The sequence below is a fragment of the Heteronotia binoei genome, chromosome 2 (assembly GCF_032191835.1).
Source record: "Heteronotia binoei isolate CCM8104 ecotype False Entrance Well chromosome 2, APGP_CSIRO_Hbin_v1, whole genome shotgun sequence".
Lineage (NCBI taxonomy): Eukaryota > Metazoa > Chordata > Lepidosauria > Squamata > Gekkonidae > Heteronotia > Heteronotia binoei.
In genome coordinates, this window is record NC_083224.1 from 132545961 (window position 1) to 132570785 (window position 24825).

General features: G+C 42.9%; 1 protein-coding gene across 3 annotated transcripts in view; it reads right to left on the reverse strand.

Moving 5' to 3' along the window:
- Positions 1-24825, reverse strand: part of SLC44A5 (solute carrier family 44 member 5) — a 333196-nt gene that overhangs the window by 162695 nt on the left and 145676 nt on the right. For all 3 annotated transcript variants that reach the window (XM_060232035.1, XM_060232034.1, XM_060232033.1), the window contains exon 2: positions 11767-11815. In XM_060232035.1, coding sequence (XP_060088018.1) covers positions 11767-11815 — 49 coding nt within the window. The remainder of the gene's footprint in view (positions 1-11766; positions 11816-24825) is intronic.

Sequence of the window (24825 nt, forward strand, 5' to 3'; positions counted from 1 at the left end):
GCAGTTCAAGCTTTGCGCATGACCTGAGTTTGATCCCAGTGGAAGCTGGGTTCAGGTAGCTGACTCAAGGTTGACTCAGCCTTCCATCCTTCTGAGGTTGGTAAGGGGAAAAGTGTAGTGTAGATGACTAGGGAAGGCAATGGCAAACCACCCTGTAAAAAGTCTGCCGTGACAATGTCATGATGTGATGTCACCCCAGAGTCAGAAATGACTGATGCTTGCACAAGGGACTACCTTTACCTTTTACAGGCACATAGTAGTACAAAGCACTGTATTACAAGGCCTTTGTTAGTTCCTTTGTATCTTTGGTCTTCTGCTCCAAGAGAGTTGTGGTAGATCATTGATCAATATGGGCAGGAACTGAACTGAGACAGGCTCCCTGACTGAGACTGGATCCCTCCTATAAGCATGATTGTTATTTCAGGTAAAATCAATGGTCTGAAATAACTCTGCGTAGCATTCAACTATAAGGGCATCCAGGTCTAGGGGTCGTGCTAAGCCACCCAGCGGAGGTGCAGGCTCCAGGGTGTCTGGTTCCCTTTTTTTCTGGGAGTCTCCAGAGCCTCACGGCAGGGGGGGTGGTGGTTTCCACTTGCCAGTAATCTCCCACCTCACAGCACATGTGCACTGTTCTGCACAGGGGCCCCTTTGGGTTCTCTCTCTTAGAAATCTCATGCCCCTCTTATCCTGCAGCCTCTTAATATGTGTCCTGCAACTCGGCTCTGGTTTCTCTCCCAAATTTCAACAGATCCCCGCTCCTGCCAGGTGGTCCTCCACCCCAGCCCTCTCAGGTGTTGATCTGACCAGCTCTCCTGGGTCAACTAGAGGAAGCCCCAGGTGTTTGTCAGTTGGTGAGAACTCCCCTCCATGGGAGTCTGCAGCCTCTGGCTTTCCCTCCTTGCCATGCCAGCTTGGGCAGGACCCAGGACTCCCCTTGGGTGTCTCTTCCTCTTTTGGCATGATCTTGGCATCCCACCAGAGGTGATGGGGCTGAGGGTAGGATCTGGGCTCTCTGTGGTTGTCTTCGTGGGTATTGAAATCCAGACAAAGGGTACCTCTACAAAACCTGGATTTGGCACTGCTTGGAGTTTTGGGATCATTTACATGTTACGAAATGAAATTACTTTTGATCACTCAGTTTGGGACCAAATGGTGAACTGTTCATATCCAGCTATTTGCCATACAGAATGGTCAGTCTTCACCACAGAAAAGTAACACTGGTTTTTTGGATGCCTACAGTGGTATAGTGAAAAACTGCTCAATCTGGGTTATTTGTCTTACAATACAGCAGCAACAGCACAGAAAGAATTCAAAGGAATCTTCATGAGGCAGCTGTGATGTATAAACTGGCCAACAGTGAATAATAATAATAATAAATTTATTTTTGTATCCCGCCCTCCCCGCCAAAGGCAGGCTCAATAAGAGATGGTTTGGGATGTAGTTAGACACTTTGGCCATTCCTTTTTATGTGTTACTACAAACAACACAAGCACAACATTTCAAGAATAAGTGATCCTACTATCATTCAAGCAACTGATTATTACAATTAAATGTCTTGATAATCCCATTTAGGACAAGGACTCAAAAGTTCAGCCATTTCTGTTTAATCACATTGGTATTCATGATGGCTCCTTCATGAAGTACAAAAGATGCTCTTTAAACCTATATCGCCTGGCTAAATGACACACATTTCACCTGCTTTGCTTGTAACTGCTTACCTATCTTTAGAGGAGCCCATGGTACAGTGGTAAGCTGCAGTACTGCAGTCCCAGCGGCTTATTACCTGAGTTTGATCCTGGCGGAAGCTGGGTTCAGGTAGCTGGCTCAAAGTTGACTCAGCCTCCCATTTTTCCGAGATCGGTAAAATGAATACCCAGCTTGCTGAGGGGAAAGTGTAGATGACAGGGCAAGGCAATGGCAAATCACCCTGTAAAAATTCTGCCATGGAAATGTTGTTATGTGATGTCACCTCAGAGTTGGAAATGACTGGTGCTTGCACAGGGGACTACCTTTACCTTACCTTTCTTTATCCTTTTAACTAAATGCAATTGTAAAAGTTTGAAGCTGCTGAGATCTGTTGTAACTTAAGTAACATCCTAATATTCCTAAGGTCATACCCAGCATGGTCTAGAAACAGAGTGGAAGATCTAAATATCAGGATATGAAAAGAGAAGGCCTGAATCTCAAGATCTTTGGTCACCAGCATCACTGGGACAAAAGGCTGACTCAGTCACCACTTCAAATGGATATGAGAGATCCCTTTATTCTATATAAGTGAAGTAATGCCATTCATTCCTACTGGGAAAAATAAAGTGCAGAAGTTGGGAGTTCCACTGTGGTTAGGGTAAAATAAGGTCTTACCTTGGTAACTCACTCACTCACTGATAGGGAATCTGTGAGCGAGTGTATTCTCTCTGGTTTCAAAGGATTCCGTAGGAGGAATCCTTTACAAATTATTTCTCCCTGCAAGGACCACTGCTACCCTTGGAGATCTTGGTTAATATCAGGAATCAGGCAGAGGTAACCAATGAACTGCAAAATTGCTGTAATATGCATAATATATTGCACACTATGTAATCAGTTGTTCTGGAGGGCATTTTATAAAGGCAATAGGGCTGTAGTATAATGGAATGGTTCAGGAACGTGGTTTTATAAAGATAAGAGGGTTGTAGTCTATTTCACTGTTTTTTAAATGTAATCTTTCTCTTAAAGCATTGTTTTCTACTTTTGTTTTTGCATTTTTGACATGCAATGTCATACTTTTTTTTTTTTGCATCTTCTTATCAATTGAGACTCACTTAAGGATGGGCTTTGCATAAGGGGGAGAGGAGGAATGATCCCCCTTTTCAGTATCACAGTCCAAGCAAGGCAGGTCAAGCTTCTCTGCAGCTCATTTTTCCTCTCTCCAATGCAAAGCCTCTCTACTGGGCTTCTGAGCAGCTCTCACTGAATGTACCCAAGATGGTCCAATCCCCCCAGCCCCACCCCACCTCCTTGGTACACCACTTTTGCTGGACATTGTCCAGCTTGGTTAGAGAAAAGAGCTGCCTCACCATGTTCTGTGGGAAGGGAGGGGGAAGAGGCTGGCATGATTGTAGTTGCAGCAACCCCCTACTTACCAAGGAGGCTGACACTGAAGTAAAGTGCTACAGAGGAGGTTGTTCCATCACTCACTGAAGCCATGTTTGCCTGCTTGCTTTTCTGTAGGGTTGCCAATCCCCAGGTGGGTAAACAGTACATGGTTTTCTATTTTTACCGTGATTCTCTTTTTGTGTTGTACAATCCCCAGGTGGAGGCAGGAGATCCCCCGGTTTGGAGGCCCTCCCCCCGCTTCAGGGTCATTGGAAAGCGGGGGGAGGGGAGGGAAATGCCTGATGGGAACTCTATTATTCTTTATGGAGACTTATTCCCATAGAAAATAATGGAGAATTGATCCGCGGGTATCTGGAGCTCTGGGGGGGGGGGTTGTGTTTTGAGGTAGAGGCACCAAATTTTCAGCATACCATCCAATGCCTCTCCCCAAAATACCCCCCAAGTTTCAGAAATATTGGATTACAGAGTCCAATTCTATGAGCCCCAAAAGAAGGTGCCCCTATCCTTCATTATTTCCTATGGAAGGAAGGCATTTAAAAGGTGCACGGTCCCTTTAAATGTGATGATCAGAACTCCCTGTGGAGTTCAATTATGCTTGTCCCAAGCTTCCTGGCTCCACCCCCAAAGTCTCCTGGCTCCACCCCCAAAGTCCCCATATATTTCTGGAATTGGACTTGGCAACCCTACTTTTCTGACATCCAATTAGTCAACCTATTTAACAAATAGGAGGCATACAGCTTACCCACCACTGAGAGGAGACTGATTCGGTGATAATTCCCTGGATATGATCTGTCTCCTTTTTTTTAGATTGGGACTATAAATGCCTGCTTCCAGCTAGGTAGAATTTTGCCAGACTCATTTATCTTAGTAAAAACTTTTGCTAATATAACGGTCCAGCAATTGGTCCTACTACAAATAAGATCTGAAGGTAGAAAATCAGGACCAGGAGCCTTTCCAAGTTTCATTTTGTTAATAAGGCTTTCTATTTCCTGTGTAGTAACTTCAGGCCATAAGGGTAGATCTTGAATACTAGTTTGAGATGGGGCTATTGTTGGGTATGTAGACATATAAAGCTCAGAGAAATACTGGACCCAAGTTTGCAGGGGGGATGGGATTCCTCATACCAGATTGATATCCTGCTTTAGAAACCAGGGATGATGAAACTAAAGCCTCTCATTTCTAAGATTCTATGACTTTTTGAAAAGCTTTTAAATTTCAATTGCTGGAAACATACGGATGTGAAATTACTGTTACCTCAGAGTTCATTATTGACTTACCTCAGAAATTTTACCCCTGATTTCAGCTGACCTTCCCCCCTCTACATTGAATAAAATATTTTGTTTGTGTTTGAACATTCTAAATATTCTTGTGTGCCATTTTCAAAAGTTTAAGAGGTGATCTTATCTTTCCCCTCAAGCTCCTGCACTGAGTTAGCAGCAAAATACAATTAAGTGGCAGGGTGGAACAGGGTGGAACATAATAGATAAAGGGGCTGCTCAGTCAGAAAGGAAGGGAAAACAGTGGGAAAATCCTACATCTGAGTGAGGGAACGGGCTAGGTGATATGCAAATGCAAATCCTGTATGATGTCCAATACCCAACAACATTGCAGATCAACAACATGACTGGAAATTAAACCCACAAATATTTATTTAGCACATTTATTCCTGCCTTAGACAAGAAGTTCTCAAGGTGGCTCATACCTTTTTGTAACAATACAGTAAGCTGCATAAAATTTGTGGTCTCTTTCCTACCATATCGTTCAGCAAAACATGAAGCTTTTATCCAACTTACAGAGCCTTTCTTCCATTTCTGTGGCTCTTTGACGCAAGAAAGCAAATTCACTAGCAGTATTCCATAAGAAAAAGCCTATTACTCAGATTTTAAGATGAGGGCACAAAGATAAGTGTCTTTGACAGTCAGGTAGGCTTATATGAGAGTGGCAGGCATAGCCTGTTCCCAGGCCTGTTTAGAGGTTTACAAGTAAAAACTAGCAATTTACATTGTGCCTAAAGATTATTAATGGTCAGTGAAATTCTTTCATTACTTAGAAACATAGATTTGGAAGGTACTTCAAGAGTCATCTAATCCAACCCCCTGCACAATGCAGGAAATTCACCAATACCTCCCACCACACACACACACACACACACACACAATGACCCCTGCCCAGTAGATGGCAAAAACCCTCCAGGATCCCTAGCCAAACTGGCCTGGAGAAAAATTGCTTCCTGACCCTAATGTGATATGTATGTTCCTAGTAACAACTTCCCTCTGAACCAACTGAATTTTTGAAAAAGTCTTCAAAACTAACTCATACAGAACATATTGCAGTAATTTAACTTGGGCTGCAAACAGAACAGAGGTGACACTGGACCAATCAAAATTTTCAGGAAAATGGTACTCTAATACTCATGGTGTTTTATCCATTTCAGATTTCACTGCTTTTTAATTTATTTACTCTGACCTGTGCTTTGAAAAGTTTATCTTTCAGACAGGATCACTTTTTCCCTATAAACACGATGTGTATGAAAAATTCAGGAACCTCTCTCCTTGCTGAGTCTATTTTTAAAACAAATTAATAGCGTTACCTATCCTTGAAACAAGAGATATGGTAAATCTCATAGGAAAAAGACGTTTTGTGCGTTTTTTTTTTTAAAAAGATCAATCTAAGCTGGTTGTCATAAGCTTGTATGGTGTATGTATGGTGGAAAGTGGGAGTGCACCTACCCTACCTACTTTAAATAGGACTGCCAGGTTCCTGCTGGGGACAACGGATCCCCTGCCCCGGCTCCTGTGCAGGGAAACAGTTTTTTAAAAATTGCCGCACTGTTGGTTGATGACATTATATTATTTCCTAGTAAAACCATAGGGTTTCAAGTGATTCCTAGAGCAGACTGATATCATGTCTGGGTTTTCCCTGATAGTGATGTACCACCAATTGTAACTCCATGTCCCCTTACCACCACCATTCTACCACAAGGCCACCACTGGACATCAATAAGCAACACATTACTTGCATAGTATATATGGAAGAAAAATCAAACTGTTTGATTTGATATCTCATATAAAATTTGAAAACTGACTCTACATTTTAGGTCTAAATATGCTGGATTTTTTGCACATGTGCAAGTGAATCAGAAGCTTGCAGCCTGCAGCATAGCTGCCAGGCTGCTTCTGCACTGTTTGCCTCCCTGGGAGGGAGGAGTCAGAAGTCGTCCGTTTGGGCGTGCAATGTGAGGGGCGGGGCTAGCCACTTTAACGGCTAGCTCCACATTCCCGTCAGTTTATTCCGTCGTTGATCGGCCCTCCCTCCCGCCCTGTCTGTTATGTAGGCTTGGCTGGTTGCCTCATTTGAGGAGCCGGGTAGGAATTTTTTACGCCCGGCTGATTGGCTGTTGCTGGGGTGTGTTTTTCACCACCCTGCATAGCAGTGCAGCGGATTGTGGAATTGGCTCAGGGAAGGTGCCTTTAAATAGTTGGTCACTTTAGTTGGCAGGTTTTTGGGGTTTAGGACACTATGCAGCTAGGGAAGGACTGTGAAGCATCCCCCTTTTGAAGAATTTGGGGTCTGGCATGAACAACCTGGGGTTTGGAGACCCGGGTTTGGAGATTGCAGACTGTCCAGGAGGCTCGGCTAGAGGGTGCCTTTCTGGCGAGACGTGCGTCTGGGTTTGGGGCCCTCTGGTGCGTGTCTCCCCGCTGGGCCTGCCTGGAGGGAGCTGAGTCGCTCAGCTCTGGCTGGGGGGCTGGGTCTCTCGCCCGTTAATGGCAGGGAAGCAGTCGCGGTGACCCCTAGCCCTGACCAGGCCGCTGGTGGGGTACCCTTGCTGTTTATGCTGTTAGTTAATAAAGTGGCCCAATTTTATTCCAATGCATTGTGTCTGACTCTTTATTCCGACCTTGTGGGGCAAACAAAAGATGCTCATGCATAGATATGTGCTAGGCCTAGATATAGGACATGCTGTTATGCTGGGCATTTCAGACAGACTCAACCCCACTTTCCCATTACAAACTGTAAGACCCACTAAAATATCATACCCACTAAAAATATCATACAGAGATCTACCTTTGTATTTGTATATTTACACCTAGAATAAGCAAATGGACAAATATCTTCAAATACAAAAACAGATTACTATATATCATTTTAATTTTTTAACCAAACATTTTCCCCATCACCTCCATGTTTAGAAATATACAGAATATCATCTGTGGTATCATTTAGAAATACATAGAATATCATCTACAAAGATAGACTCAGGGCCATGAAAAGGAAACAAGCACAACCTTTCTTACTTTTGTTTCACCAGTATGTGCACATCAAGAAGTCTGAGATATGAAACACTCTTAGTAACTAAAAATATAAATGCCCATGGTGAACACACTTTTCTTGGAAACTAGAGAGCAAAAATATTGGCCAATGTCTGAAATAATGGACACGTTATTTATCATAGGGTGCTGCTGTCATACATTATATGTACCGAGGAAATATGTACCAAGGACAAATGCTCCAGGTTTACAAAGAAGAGCAGTAAGGGAGAAAAGGAAGCTCTGAATTATGTGATTACTGCAAAGGGGGAATAATTCAGGGAAACATGCTAGCTTCTCATATCATATTCCTCCCCAGAGCATTATAAAATGCATCGAGCTTAGATGATATAGTAGTTGTATAGTAGCTACTTTAAGAAATTTGCTGTGGCCATACCAGCAGCACAATACAAATACCTGCAGTATCTGAAGTTACTGCAACTATACATTTAAATTACTGTGTCACAGTGTAAAGCAGCAGGCTAAAATCAGAAGATTATTTCATTATGCTGCCAATAAAGCTCTACACAGTATGTAGGCTCTGAAAGATTAAAAAAAACCCTCAATTTCCATTGAATGTAGTGGAAATAGTACCACAAGACATGGCTATAGGATAAAGTGCAGAGCTTGTAATACCCCTCTGGCTTTTCCAATTTCAAAGCTTTACAACTGCTTAGGTACATTGTATGACATTATAGTTAAGAGAGAGTCCAGTATGATTGTCTATTACCTAATTTTGTTATTCTTACAGTGCACTCTTGTGTAGGTTTAAACCCACTGTGGTCAATAGGCTTGAACTAGAGTTACTCCACATAGGATTGCATTGCCAGCAGTATAAGAAATCATTTTGACTAGATACAGAAGTTTTCCACACCTCGGTGTTGCCATTGTTTCTTGGTAAGTTGAATCTCCAGCTGATGATCTGACTTTGCTGCATCCCTTCCTTAAAAGGGCATTCATTTCAGGGATCCCCCCCCCGTTAAATTAGGATCTGATACTCCCTATGCGTTCTGCGCTTTCTCTGAAAAGGAATTCTGCAGATGTGTTGTCATGTACTTGATCAGCAATGGAACCTCCTATTGTGTGTGTGCAGTAACATTATAACACTGTAAAAAGGCTGAATTAGGCTTCCCAAATCCCCCGCTTTGCCTGGTGACCCCCGATTTGAAGCCTTCTTCTCCCGCTAGCCAAAACTCTGGAAAGCGGGGGGGAATGGCGGCCCTTCCCACCCAGCCCCGATCTCAGCAACTTTTCCTTGCCCTGCCCTTCCCACCCAGCCCCGATCGCAGCAGCCTTTCTTCAGTTTTCCCAGGCTGCTTCCGGTCCCAATCAGCTGGCTGGCGGGGGAGGGGGGGAGAGAGGGAGCCCCGCCTGCAAAGGACCATGTGCCTTTGCACCTCCAGAGGCTTGACTTGAAAGGCTTCCATTTAGGATGGTGTGTCTGTGTGTGTTTCTGTGAAGAAGCTGGCAGCAAATGGTGAGTTGAGAGGCTGATCCGCTGCTTCAGACTGGCCAGAAAGAGGGTGGGGGGGAGAGAGGGAAACGTCTTCATTATTTCCTATGTGATCGATTCTCATAGGGTATAATGGGGAATTGTTCTGGAGGTTTTGGGGGCTCTGGGGGAGCTGTTTTTTGAGATAGAGGCACCAAATTTTCAATATAGTATCTAGTGCCTCTTCCCAAAGTACCCCCCAAGTTTCAAAACGATTGGACCAGGGGGTCCAATTCTATGAGCCCCAAAAGAAGGTGCCCCTATCCTTCATTATTTCCTATGGAAGGAAGACATTTAAAAAGGTGTGCTGTCCCTTTAAATGTGATGGCCAGAACTCTCTTGGAGTTCAATTATGCTTGTCACACCCTTGTTCCTGGCTCCGCCCCCAGTGTCTCCTGGCTCCACCTCCAAAGTCTCCTGGCTCCACCCCCAATGTCCCCAGATATTTCTTGAATTGGACTTGGCAACCCTAGGCTGAATGTATCATGGGGAACAGCAGTTACTGCCATGGCTGGTGATCATGGAACTGGATACACCAATTCATAACAGCATTATTCAATAATTATGAAGCATGCTAAATGTGTCATGTTCTTTCTCAGCAATGGAACCTCCTTTTTCATGCATGTGCAGTAACGTTATAACATAACCAGGGCTTTTTTTGTAGCAGGAACTCCTTTGCATATGAGGCCACACACCCCTGATGTAGCCAATCCTCCAAGAGCTTACAGGGCTCTTAGTAGAGGGCCTACTGTAAGCTCCAGGAGGACTGTCTACATCAGGGGTGTGTGGCCTAATATGCAAAGGAGTTCCTGCTTCAAAAAAAGCCCTGAACATAACACTGTAAAAGGGCTGAATGTATAATGGTGAATGTGATGGTTGCTGCCATGGCTGGCAACTGTCGAACTGGATAAATCATTTCATTAACAGTGTTATTCAATAATTATGAAGCATGCTAAATGTGTTCATGTACTTCCTCAATGATGGAACCTCCTTTTTCGCAGGTGTACTAATGTTATAATATCATAACACTGTAAAAAAAAGGCTGAATATCATGGGGAACAGCACGGTTGCTGCCATTTCAAAGGTGTCCCACTGCTCAGCCACCAACTAAGAAAATGGCTGGCAAAGATTCCCACAAAATCCTAATTAAAACAGTATTCCATTCATGATTGTTGAACTGGATACACCAATTCATAACAGTGTTATTCAATAATTATAAAACACACTAAATGGAAACACTGCACAGGTTGAGTTTCAATTATTATCAAATTAGTTATATAATTCCATTATTTTCAGACGTTTACATGACTGAATTGTCATCAAAAACACACCAGGAGCTAAGGGGGGGGGGGGGGGCGCGATGAAGAAACTATACAAGTGCATGGTGACAGAACCTACCAACAACAAAAAAAGAAAAGAACTTTGTGGATGGGTAATTACATGGAGAAAGCTACATTTAACCTCATTGCTAATTTTGTTCATGTGTTATAACACAGTTATATTATTAAGGTTTTCTAAAAATCAGAGTTGTAATGCAATCAAAACTACACTTAAGAAAAGTCTGTCGTTCAAGGGACTTGGGGGGTGGGGACAGGTGTAAATGTGATGCTGAAGTCACAAAAGGGTGGTGGAAAACAAATTCAGTTTTGGGAATTCCACACGTAAAAACTGTGAGTTAATACCTGAAGGGGAAAAAATTGTGGGGAAAATGGATCCCAACAAAGCGGGGTATCAAGTCAGTAAAGCAGCCAAAATCTGTGCAGAAAGTTTTACAAACATCAATTACGGTATTTAAGAATGCCAATGCAGCATTTTGCATGTGTGCAGAAATAGACAAAGGGTGCATTTACAAGTAATACTAGATAGTCAGCCAGCCATATTTATTACAGTCATTAGACCATCCATCTACAGAAGAAAAAAATACAAAACAACAGTTAAAAATTAAAAGTTGGAAAGTATGCATTCATATATACAAGCAGAGAGGAGAGAAATGAAATATACCAATTATTCCAATATTTAAACATGGTTAATGTACATCTTCTGTAGCCTTATAATCAATACACAAAACCTGGCAACTTGATCAGTGATTTTAGGGTTTATGTCAGATAGGAGGTAGCCTAACCTGGCTTTACTCCTGAGGCCAGGGAGCAATACTAGGTATTACAAAATTCTAAAAACATTACTAAATTCTTAAAACACAATTTTGTTAAAACATTTTTGACGTGCTAGCATGAGGACTGTAGAATGTACATTGGCCATTATTAATTCCAGAAAATGTTAACATATAGATTTCTCTCCTGTGCGCCATGACTTGTCCCATGTTATAAAATAAAATATATAGTGTGATACTATGCAAATTTATAGCCATGTAATGCCATTGAGCTCAAGGGCGTATGCTGTTCAGGACCGCATTGTTGCTGTACTGTTTGTTCTTCAACGTTAAGTAGAAGGTCTATTTAATTTAGATTGCTGGAGTCTGATTCCACTGACAGTGGAATGGCATAGCTATTATTTGACATTGGAACTTGAAATGACAAATCACCTACATGCAACTGTATTTTCATTATAGGTCCATGTTCTGTTACCTATCCTCACTACATAATGGCTAAACTCCACAAAGAACTCCTAAATGTGGAGACAGAAACCTATCCATGGATACGTTATTTTGTCAGTAACTCCTCATAAGCATGCATCCTAGATCCCAGTACTCCTTATATTTTGTTCTCATGAGTCAAGAGAGAAACTTTGTCATCTTCTAACCACAAGAAAAACAGCATGAAGGCAAATCAAAATTCATACAATTTTGTATATCCTTTTCCCTCCATTTGCAGAAAAATATTGTTGTTAAACATACTAAATAAAAATATTTACCTGTTGTGAATAGGTCCTCTGAACTTTGGGTCAAATTTCCTTGGTTCACCTGCATTTAAAATAAAATATTATAAAATATGTCACAGTAAAAAATCCAAAATAGTATTCTATATTAAAAACAGACATAGGCAATTATTCTTATGAGAACTATCATTAATATGTTGCTTAATGTAAACTGTAGACTACTCTGAACTTAATTTACCAGCTATTATAGATTTAATTATATATACTTTAAGTCATTGTACAGCCCTACGGCGCAGAGTGGTAAAGCTGCAGTACTGCAGTCCAAACTCTCTGCTCATGACTTGAGTTCGATCCTGGCAGCATCTAGGTTCAGGTAGCCAGCTCAAGGTTGACTCAGTCTTCCATCCTTCCGAGGTCGGTAAAATAAGTACCCAACTTGCTGGGGGAAAAGTGACTGGGGAAGGCAATGGCAAACCACCCTGTAAAAAGTCTGCTGTAAAAACGTTGCGATGCGACGTCACCCCAGAGGCAGAAACGACTGGTGCTTCCACAGAGGACTACCTTTTTTAAGTCATTGTGTCTTGTGAAAGAGTAGAATGGAAAAATTCACACTACAGAAGAAATGAAAACTACTTATTGCAGGTAACAACAGTGCCTAGGTGACACACAGGACTCACTGGAAGCAATTTCCTGACCACTTCATACTTTTGCAAAATCACAGGTCGCTTTCATTTGACACATCCTTCCGTGCTTTTTGCATCCAGGTGGGCATTCTGTTCTTTGTCCAGGGTTCTGAGTCAAGCCTTAAAATACTAAAAGAACAATATACCTTTCCCCCCTTAATTTCTGCAGCACAACACAAGCACAAGTTTATAAGAGATTACAGTTTAGTGGTGAGCACTGCATATGGTAAATTCCAGGTTCAACCCCTAGCATCATATGTTACAAGCATGTAAGACAGAAATATTGGAAATGATGTGCTTGAAGACTGGGAGAGCTACTGTCTCTTAGTTTGATAATATTGGTCTAGATGGATCAACAGATGACTCAATAGAAGGTAACAGTATATTCATGGAAATCAATCAATCCTGGCAAAAAGGAAATTTCTGTGTGATGGCCAACTGCTCTACAGCTAATATAACTGATTAGATCAGGGGTGTCGAACTCATTTGTTATGAGGGCTGTATCTGACGTAAATGTCACATTGTTGGGCCAGATCATACATGCCGTAAAATATAACACAAGGTACTGGAGATATAAACTTTATAAAGATGATTTCAGATGCCAAATGGCAATAGGCTTGATTGGATTAGGTGTGATATGCAGAGGGGTAGTAGGCATGGAGATACCAGCATTGGTAATGAGACAGGAAACCTAGGTCTCAGTTTGGTCCAGGAGGATGCAAAGTATAAGTGGACATAAATCTGAAAAAGTCTCAAGAAAGCTCATATCCTGTCATAAAATTTGTTAGTTGTAAGGAGCCAGTTGGCCTACAGGAGAGTAAGCCCCTCAAGGCTGCAGGGTCAACAGCTTATCAGCTGCAGTTAAAAGACAAGAAGAGGCAACTAAGCTGGGAAGCAGCGGATGAGGAAAGGAGGGATTTAAGCAGGAAAGCAAGCCAAAGGAGGAGGCTGCCAGATGTTTGAGGCTGGAAGCAGAAGAGGAAGCTCCTAAAGACCTCAAAGTGCAGAGAGATAACCCCAGTTCCTTGGACCAGGACCTTGACTGCCAACAAACCCCCACCAACCTTCCAATTGGGGGGCATTGGACCTAGCCAGCAGCAGTGCTAAGTACAGAGAGCTCTTCTTTGTAACAAAGTCTGGGACTATGCTAGGTTGTGGTTTAGCACGTGGTGAATAAACTGCACATAGCATAGAGCATGGTCTCCTCTTGAACCTTCATATTAGCCTTCAAGGTGCTACTGGACTCTTACTCATTCTACAGTTATAACAGGGGTGGCTAAACTTGCTTAACATAAGAACCACATAGAATGTTTGAGAGCTAAAAAACATGAATGTCAGATATTTGAGAATCAGGAGGGAGAGGTGAAAAGAAATCAACTTTAAATGCATTCTCCAAGCTGCCGGCTGGCTTGGCAAAGTGATTTAAAGAGACAAATGCTTTCTCCAAATGGGACAGTGTGGGCTTTGAGAACCACACAATATATGTGAAAGAGACACATCTGGCTCCCAAGCCACAGTTAGGCCACTCCTGAGCTATAAAAAAACACAACTTTCAAAACTGGCGGGGGGGGGGGAGCATTTTACCTTCCAAGACATTCAGCTGCTGACCTAAGAGTAGCAGTTCTCATACAAAGGAATTTCAGAGGGAGATTAGAAAGAGAGACTGCTGAACTGCAACTGATCATGAAACTTAATGCATCCTCTTGGGCTGAATTGAGGCCTACGTTTCTTCTCTCATTACCAATGGCTGGTGTCATTATTTGGCATCAGAAATCACTTCAGTGTCCAAGATATACAGACAGATGGGCTCACATTTTAGCTGTACCTGAAGAAGTGAGCAGTGACTCATGAAAGCTCATGCCCTGCCACAAATTTTGTTAGTAATTAAGGTGCTACTGGACTCTAGCTCCGTTCCACTAATAAAGATTGCAAACTGTGCCACTAGGTTTCTTTTATTATTATTGTTTATATGTGTTAGAACTGGAAAGAGGGATCTCTCCAAGTGAAATAATGTGTTGCTTTCAGACTGGACAAAATCCACTCACTTGTTAGTGATGATAATTTTAAAAGTTTGAAAAGTGGGGGTGGGGGGTAATGTGAAGAAAGGCAGCCAGTGAGGTGGAAGGGAAGAGGGGGAGAATACATGTTAAACTGGAATATTTTAAATACTTAGCCATCTACTTCCCATGGAATCCAATCCAAGTGTTATAATTCCTAAACATGGTATTTTTGAAAGAAAAGAAAATCCCAGCTAATCTTTTTTTTAAAAAAACCTTTTCACAGAATAAGCCGAAATTATTTCCCTTTAATTCCCCTTATCCCAGATGAACCTCTTTCCTGCCCTGCTTCCTTTTTTAATGTGTGTGAATGGGACTCAATGAAAACAGCAGAGCAATGTTTGTCACCCACCCAAAATGTGTATACACAGGAAAGCTTATACCTAGAATAAAACTTTGGTGGCCTTGAAGGTGCCATGGGACTGCCTATTCTTGTGTCTTTTCTTCCATTTTCCTCCCTCTCCCTCCAAACGAGGGAAGACAGGTGTAATATACTGAAATTGAAGACGTTCAGATGGCAACATAAATAATAATAATAAACATGCTTTATTAGCCAGTACATCACAAAGACAACATGGTGCGGCCGGGTCCCCAGTTATATACATTTCCCGGAACAACCTTCTTCCTGGTCAGGTCCAATCCTGGCCAGTTAAACCTCCCGCCACTGATAGTCATGGGCGGATTGCGTTCGTCCCTTCCAGGCAGCGCCCATAGGTGCACTGTGCTGTACTTTCCAGGACGAACACCAGACACAACACTCCTCCCCCTCCCAGTTCAAGATACATAGTCTTTCAAATGAGTGGGCGGCCGCTGCTCTCTGAGCGACCACCAAGGTTCGATCTGGGGAGCTGGGGCTGTTGCCTGGGGTTCTGTAACCACTGGTTCCTTGCTTTGGGCCATGGTTGGCAGAGTGTTGTCTTGATCCTGTGGAGGTATCTCCCCGCCCTGTAAGGCTCCTCCGCCAGCAACCTCGACGAGCTTGGCAGGGTTGCTTCTTGCGGCAGCCCCGTGCTCTCCTCATTCCCTACCCCCCTGGAGAAACCGGCAGGATGCGGTGGCAGAGTTGGTCTATGTATCTGTGAAGGAGCTGCTTCCCTTCCAACAAGACCTCGTAAGAGCGGGACCTGGTGAGCCGCAGCACCCGAGCTGGTATCCACTCCGGCCCACTCGCAAAGTTCTTGGCATAGACCAGATCTCCCGGAAAGAACCCCCTCATGGCATCCCTGGTCTCAGGGGAACTGCAGAGGTCCAGGGCCCGGTCGAGGTGTAACCTATCTAGCCGGGTGATTAACCGCCTGCCCATGAGTAACTCGGCAGATCTTACGCCCATAGCCGGGTTGGGCTTGATCCTGTTCCCAAACAGGAAGGCGGACAGTCAGTGGTCCCAATCCCCTTGGACTATGTGGCCCAGGGCCTCCTTGGTTGTGCAAACCTTGCACTCTGCTTGGCCGTTAGTGGCCAGGTGAAAGAGAACGGACCGTATATGATGGATGAGGTACCTATTCAGGAATTTCTGGAACTCCCAGGAGGTAAACGTGGTGCCATTGTCCATCACTACGGTGTCAGGGATTCCGTGGGTGCAAAAAACCCTCCGTAAGGCTCTGACTGCGGCCACAGTGGAAGTGGAAACGATTGGGATTACTTCCAGCCACTTCATGTAAGCATCCACCAAAATAAAGAATATTTGCTCCTGGTATAGCCCCACAAAGTATAAGTGTAGCCGGGACCATGGCAACCAATTGGATTCCCAGCAGTGAACAGGGGTGTTGGACAGATTCCACCAGGATTCTTGGCAGGGCAGGCACCTCTTAACCCACCCCTCAATCTCTTCATCCATTCCCGGACACCATACATAGCTCTGCTTCAGAGCTTTCATACACACTATCCACGTGTGCAACTCGTGCAAGGCTTCAAGCGCTTGCTTCCGGAGTGGGGGAGGAACCACCACTCTGCTGCCCCAAAGAATACACCCTTTGTGTAAGGAGAGTTCTTCCCAGTGGAAAACAAATGGTCTGAATGCAGCGTCCAATTTGCCTGTGGGCCAACCCCTCCCCACCCAGTCCAAAATGCGTGCAAGGATGCGGTCTCTGCCCTTGTAGGTGTATGAGTTGAGGAACTCATTCCACCGCAGGACCCACTGTGACAGGATCTGCGGTGTCTGGTGGTCTGGGGCGAGTAGGCCGAGCAATGGCTTATGGTCTGTGGCAATCGTGAAGCACCTACCATACAGGTAGTTGTTGAATTTGTATACGCCCGCCACGATTGCCAGTGCCTCATCTATTTGGGTGTAGTTGCGCTCAGCCTGGGTCAAAGTGTGAGAGTAATAGGCCACAGGGACCTCTCTCCTGTCCAGGAGTTGGTGGCCCAGGACGGCATCCACTCCGTAAGGGGAAGCATTGCATGCTAAAATCACAGGGAAAATGGTAGAGTACCTCATTTGAAACCAAGATGCCCTTGACCGCCTGGAAGGCCGCGGCCTGCTTTTCCCCCCAGACCCATGGGGAGCCCTTATCTAGGAGTCCGTGTAGGGGTTTGGCCAGGGCTTTGTGGAGCAAGAATGTGTGGTAAAAGTTCAGGAGCCCCCAAAAACTTTATAGCTCTGCCCTGCAAGTGGGGGCTGGAGCCTGTACTATCGCCCTGGTCATGTCGGCCATTGGATGAATTCCCACGGCATCCACCACAAACCCCAAAAACTCTACCCTTGGCACCCCAAGCGAGCACTTCTTCCATTTCACCTTGAGACCCACATTCTGGAAGCAGCGGAGCACCTCTCGAAGGCGGCGGCAGAACTCGACGGCGTCTGGTGCCACTATCAAAACGTCATCGAAAAAGGGTTGTACTTCGAGAATCCCTTTAAGGAGAGAGTCCATTAAGCTTTGGAAAATTCCCGGAGCCACACTGACCCCAAATTGTAGCCTCCGCACCTTGAAAGCCCCCTGGTGCGTAACGATGGTCTGAATCTCAGCCATTTGCTCATCCACTGGAAGTTGTTGGTATGCTTGGGCCAAATCCAACTTCCCAACTTCTTGGAATCAGCCAGGACGAGGTATGGGTGGTCCTGTAGTGCTTTATTAATTGTGTATTTGTAGTCTGCACAGATGCGCACATCCCCGTTTGGCTTGACTGGGGTGACTATTGGGGTTTCCCAACTGGCATGGGAGACGGGCTCTAGCACTCCATGGGCCACGAGGCGGTCCAGTTTGGCTTTGATTTTTGGCTTAAGTGCAAACGGAACGTGCTGAGTCTTCAGCCTTAAAGGGCCTAACTGGGGTCCAGCTGCAACATGATAGATGGCCTCTTGTACGTTCCCAGAGCCCCATCGAATACTTCCGGGAACTCCCGGCACACTTGGTCAAAATTGTGGGCCTGTGTGTGGTCCGCCCCTACAATTTTGATGCCCAGGGACTTAAACCAAGTCAATCCCAATAGCATGGTGAGCCAGCGCTTCACTACAAGAATGTCCAGGGCCCCTTTAAAATTTTTGAACTCCACCCGAACTCTGGCCCACCCCATCATCTGCACTGGATTCTTTTGAAAGTTCCGCAATATGAACTCCGCGGGCCGCAGGGCTGGCCGGTTGTGGGGGCAGAGTTTACTGAGGGACTCCTCCGAAATAATGGAGATGGAGGATCCCGTGTCCAATTCCATCAGGCAGGGACTCCCCTTGATCAAGACCTGCACTTTGACCTTTTCAGACGTGTCCTGGGGCACGTTCATTACCTGGATGCTGTTTGCAGCCATCGCATGTCTGTCGGTTGAGTCGTAGTGTGCAGATTGGGGCCTCCTGTTGGGTCTGGCCCTGCAAGCTCGGGTGATGTGGTCCACTTTTCCGCAGCTTCTGCAGTCCGCGTTACGGTAGGGGCAGTCTTGGCACTTGTGTGGGTCCCCACAGCTGGTGCACTTGGTGCTCAGCTTCTCCGCTGCCCATGGTCAGTTTGGTATTTTCAGCCCGCTGCATGGCTGGCGGCAAAACTGATGTGCCCCTTCCTCATCATAGCCATCCGAGATCAAGGCAGCAGTGGCCTGGTTCACGGAAGGGCTGGCATGCGTCTGTTCGAAGGCGGTTGCCTGTCGGAGTGCTTTCACGAGATCAATGTCTTTGTCCTTGTATGCTAGCAACTTTTGGCGCATTTTCTCCTCCTGGGCGCCAACCGGGAAACGGTCCAGCAGGATCTCTTCCAGGTCCCCCATGAAATCGCATCTCAGGGCTAATCCATGGAGCTCTGCAAGATACTTGGCGGTGGACTCAGCTTGTCTCTGCTGTCTCGTGTAGAATGTGTGCCTGCATATGAGATGGGAAGGCTGTGGCGCCATGTGGTTCATCATCGCCTTGACTAGCGATGACTCCTGGTAATGGGTTACCCTTGCAAGGGTGGTCAGCGCAATGAGTCGCTTCATCAGCTGGATTGTCTCCACCCCGCACAAACTCAGGAGAAGCGGCTTCTTCTCTGCCTCCATTTTGTGCAGTTCTATGCAGTAGATCTGGTTCACGCATGATTCCCATAAGTTGGGCCGGGTGACGTCAAATGCCGGTAGGGTTTGTCCGGGAGCAGTAGCCAAGATCTCGGCCATGGAAGCACTAGAGCTCAGATCGCAGGGCTTGCGGGCAGCTAGAGGCTGCTCGCTGCTCATCGGTATCCCACCTTCGTCACCAGTGTAATGTACTGAAGTCAGAGATGTTCAGATGGAAACATGCTTTATTAGCCAGTACATCACAAAGACAACATGGTGGGGCCGGGTCCCATTATATACATTTCCCGGAACAACCTTCTTCCTGGTCAGGTCCAATCTTGGCCAGTTAAACTTTCCACCACTGATCATCATAGGTGGACTGCTTTCGTCCCTTCCAGGCACCTCCCACAGATGTGCTGTGCTGTACTTTTTGGGACGAACACCAGACACAACAACAGTTTTGGCAATGCAGGAGCAACCTCAGTGGAGGAAGCAAGAAGAGAGGCAGGAAGCTTTTCTCTGCTGCGCGGATATGCACTCTATTTTTCAGAGAGGCTTTTCCACATAGCAGCAGTAGTGGCCAGGAGAAGGATGCAGGAGATAGTCATTCACTCTGGACTGGATACCAACCCTTTAGGGGCTAAATACATCCCAAAGGCTGCACATTTGATACACTTGGACTAGGCCAATATGGACTATACTGTTCACTTCTTGCATTGGAAAGAGTAACTAAATGATTTTTTGCAAAATTTTGCAAATGCATCAAAGGCCAGCACACCTTCAGAGAATAAAATATACAACCAGTTTGAGAATTGTGTGAGACTCCTACATTTTCTTTTCATCATTCCAAAGTGTACAGTAGTGCTATGCCAATCCAGCTAAAATTGGTTTAAATTCTAGCAAAAAACAACTGCCTGAAACTAGAGAAAAGAGAGTTACTTTTTTTGGAAGAACATCAGGATTTTTTACCCTGCTTTTCTCTACATTAAGGAGTCTCAAAGCCGTTTACAATCACATTCTGTTTCTCTCCCTACAACAGACACACCGTGAGGTAGCTGGGGCTGAGAGAGTTCTGAGAGAACTGTGACTGGCCCAAGGCTTTATGTAGAATACTGGGGAATCAAACCCAGTTCTCCAGATTAGAGTCTGCCACTCTTAAATACCACACCACCCTGGAGACACCATGAGATGTTTCTTTCATCAATTTTTAAATTATTACTTTCTTCAATGTGATTTCTTAAGATAAATAAAAAGTTATTAAGCAATCCTGCCTTGAATTTGTAATATTCTTTCAAAGTACTTACTGAAAACTACAAATGTTAGAATGAACTAAAATGCTCTATTCATAGTCTTGCATTTCCACTCCCTATAAAAAACACATTACACCACAAAATTTGCAGATTCATCTACAAGTCAGGGAAAATGGAAAGTTATTTTGCAAAAACTGTTATTTTTAATAAGACTAACACTCAAAGGAGCTCTAAGAACAATAATTGTGTAAAAAGTTGAGGACAAAAATTCTTGCTTTTGGTTCACACAGTCTTTATTTCTGAAGAGCACAAATAAATAAGAATCTGCTTTTCAGATAAATCTGCACATATGAAACCTATTTAGTAAATGCTTCAGTGTGTGACCAAATCTTGATCCACTACTTCCTGGTTAGCTACAACATGACAAATTATTGAGAAAATAATCATACCACAATAATGTATTCAACATATGATACTGAATTCAATCAGTGAATCACCTTCACACCCACACACACTTTGCTAAAGTTCAAAGAAACTCATTGTGGGTTTAATTTTTGCTTTGAATACTATTATTTTGCTTCATTGACTTCTATGTTTTCTGCAAGGTAGCTTCCAATGATACAAGACACCAATGGAAGATGCCTGGCACTGGAGAATTACACTAGCGTTGAACAAAATGGTAGGATTCACACTGCTGAAATATATTTTTATAATACAAAGTCAGATGTTGTGGACAATTTGGAAGAGATCATATATTTCAGTTCTGTCAGTTTCCTTGTTCATTTACTAATCACTGTCAATTTTATTATAAAGCAGTCCTAAGCAGAGTTACACCCTTCGAAGTTCACTGAACTTTGCTCAGGATTGCACTGTTATGGACCAATACTTAGAACAGAATAACGGCATGAAGTTCATTACTGTCTTGGCTAAATACCAACAATAAGTGACAACAAAAGGAGAGTTAAAAAACTAAAAAAGGAACAAATCATATTGAGCTCAAAAATCACTGGGACTGAGCCCATATTTATCCACAGATATCATATTGATTTGACTACCAATTATCCATGTCTCACATAAAAAGCAATACCTAAGAATGGAATCAAAAGCATATGTTGTAAAAAAATTAAGATATGGCTGTAATTGTGCTTATAAGTTTTCAAAGCATTATTTAAATGACAACATTTAAACAAATAGATAACAAATACATGCTTCTAAAGTAGTGGTACTCCATGGCTCCAACAGGTACAATGCCATACACTCCACCCTCCAATCCAGCCATTAACTCCTGGAGAACCATTGCTGTCAATTTCCAGGTGAGAGCTTGAGATCACTCAGAATTACAGCTGCTCTCCAGATGGCAGAGATTACTTTCCCTGGAGAAAATGGCTGCTTTGCATGGTGGACTTTGTGTCATTATACCCTCCTGCTTTGGTTCAAACTGTGATTTCAGATCAGTCACAGACTTTCAGCCTAACTTACCTCACAGGGTTGTTGTGAGATCAAAAGGGAGAGAGAATTATGTAAGCTGCTTTAGTCCACACTGTGAAGATAGACTTTATTTTTCCTAGGTAGAGGCTGCAGGGAGGGGGAAGAAGATGGAAAGCTGATCAATTCCCATACAGAAAATGGCTGCCTTGGGTGTGTGTGAAGACAGCAAGGGTGGGGGGGCACTTGCCCAGAGCCTCTTTCTAGAGCCTATTGTATTTCTCCTCACAACAGGCCTTCTTCCTAGTATATATACAAAGTGCTTGTGAAACCATTACCTTCATTTGTATTCCAAACTATAATTGCCAAAAAGGAATGACAAGCCAAGTTTATTCCTGGTATAACACCATTTATTTAAAGGGGATTAAATCACAGGACAATTTAGATTTGAAAATATTCATTTTTTTCTGTGCAATGATGACAGCTAGAAAATCAGGTTTCTAGCCTATACTGCACGCTTATTCACTAGAAGAGACTAAACCAAAAGACTTCTCCTTTGATTCCTTTAAAATCAATGCAAAACATCTCTCCCCTTTATGCAGCCACACATTTTAATTGTAGAACTAACAGAATATTTATGCTGAGTGACCATATGCGTGTCAAATGTTAGACTCATTTCTCTTCCAAATCCAGCTGTTTTCATACATTATACTATTCTGCTTTGATTAAAGGCAGTAAAAGAAAAATGTCAGCTGAGAATCAAGTAAACAGGAGAAGCAGTCAATCACTCTTTTGGAAATCCCTATTATGAATAGTACTTTGTATCTTAAACTTCCATTAAAAAGTTCTTTTGTCAATATCCAAAAAGAGAAGACAAGAAACTGCAGATAGGATTAGACTGTACAGTGAGCATCTGGGCTGGAAATCAAGGAACACGAAGCAAATGTTGATAATCCGGAAAGACTCAGGAGAATAAAAAAAAATCATTATTTGTGTGGCAAGAACCAGACAATAACACAGGAGGTAAAAGCTAGGGAAGATTCTCCAAAGAAACTCACGCTAGCCTTGAACAGAGAATGAGGAAGAGATGTGCTCCTCTGATAAACTACAGAGAAGCAATATTATTATTATTATTATTATTATTATTATTATTATTATTATTATTATTATTATTATTATTATTATTATTATTATTATTATTATTATTATTATTATTATTATTATTATATGTTTATTTATATTCTGCCCATTCCCCCATTGGGGGCTCAGAGCAGAGTCCCTGCCAGTTTTCCCTTTGGGATTCTTGCCTTAGCTTGTTGACCATTTCTGAGCAGAAAGTATGATTAGTACAGACTATCTCAAAGATGTAAGAATTAAAGTGAACAAGTACAGAAGTCAGAAGAGAAAAGGGCTATATAAATAAATGACCTTCCTTTCTCAAGACTGACAGAACTTCCTTAGCTCTATTTTGACAATTAAAGTCTTTAGAACACTGGATTCTTAGCATTACTAGCATCTAGCACTATTTTATAAAGCCAAAAAGTGCTTTCAGGAAATGTTGATCAAGTAAAACAAAACAGGAAATGTTGATCAGTTCAAAACATTAGATACCACCAAGGATGTTCATAATCATATGCAGGAATAGAAACATTTCAAAAGCAACTACAGTATAAGAAAATATAGATAGCAGAGCAAGTGTTGACATGTTTCCTTGAAGTATCAATTTATTTTCCTCCAAAGAATATTTGATGACTCTGAAGTCAGAATTTCATTAGAATAAATGTATATGTTTTTATTAAATAAAAAGTCCAGTACATTCTGAGTAGAAAACAAGAACAAAAACAGTTTAACCCCAAAGGATAAAGTTATGAGCAAATGAACAAAGAAGTTTATAATGGAACTCTGAAACGAAAACTACAGCATTTGCTATTGTCAAGGCCAATAAATATATATTCACTTGCTTAGCACTTTGCTACCCTTTTGGATGAACAATGTCATATAAAATGCAGTATAAAAGTCCCAAGGGTTACTGAGCTGTCTTGTTGAACCACTAGTTCTCAGCTGTGGCATATGGCCAATAGTGATATTAAACTATTAGGGTTTGTTATTCCCTCCATAGTGTGTGAGAATCACAGTGGTATGTAATTCTCTGCATATGGAAAAAGGAGAAACTTTTATCATGATACGCTGTACTCTAGTTCTGCAGATTGAATAATTTAAACATAGAAACTATGTAATTTATGAGTTAAGTCTCTTCAAGTCACACATTTTTCAAAGAACTGGAGTTCACTGTTAGATCTAACATACTGTTTATAGTTTTAATATCCCCATGTTGCAGAGAAGAGGCTGAAATAGGGAAAACTGGATTGCCTGGGCTCTCTTATGACTTCAAGCTGAGATCTGAACACACTTTCCAGCTCAGATCCTAACCCATTATTCCCCAGCAGCTCTTTTATGCACATATGAGCAATCCTATATTTTCATCACTTATAGATTTGTATTCTTGAAAAACTGAGGCCACAATCCTAAGCAGGTTACTTGGAAGGCTATTCAGTCTAGTCAGTGGGGCTTATTTTCAGGAAAATGTTATTATGGCACTGTTACTGTATGAACAGGCATAATGGTTTTAGCTGGTAGCAATTTTATCAACCATTTTTCCAGCTGCCACATTAAGTGGAATGAATCTGTAACTATTAGGTTCATAAAAGACTATTGCTAAGCAAGTGCCTAGCTACGAAGAGTTAAAAACCCCTCACATGTAGAAATAATGTTCTGTGCTGCAAACCAGATTATAAATGTTATTTTTATAACTAATAACATATTACCCAGAAAACTTTTTCTGTTGGAAATTATTACATAAACAAAGTATTTCAGGCATAGAAAGCACAAGAAACCAGTGATCCAATGTTTACTGTGTTGGCAGCAATACAGGAAACCTTTGGGGTGGGGGAATGTGAGGGAGATTAATAGATTCTTTGTTAAAACTGGCTGTTTACTTCATTACTCTGAAAAGCTACAAATAGTAAAATTTCTTCAGCTTCCACCTATGCATAAAAGAGGGAAAGTATTTAGGGTGAGTCAATTTATCAGGAATTTACCAGGCATTTCTGCAGCTAGTGATAGCATCTCACCAACATCTGTCTTCAACAGGTTGTTGATACAGCTGAATTAAATCTGCTTATCAGTGCACTTTTCCACCACCATTGAAAAAGATTTGAGACAGAGACC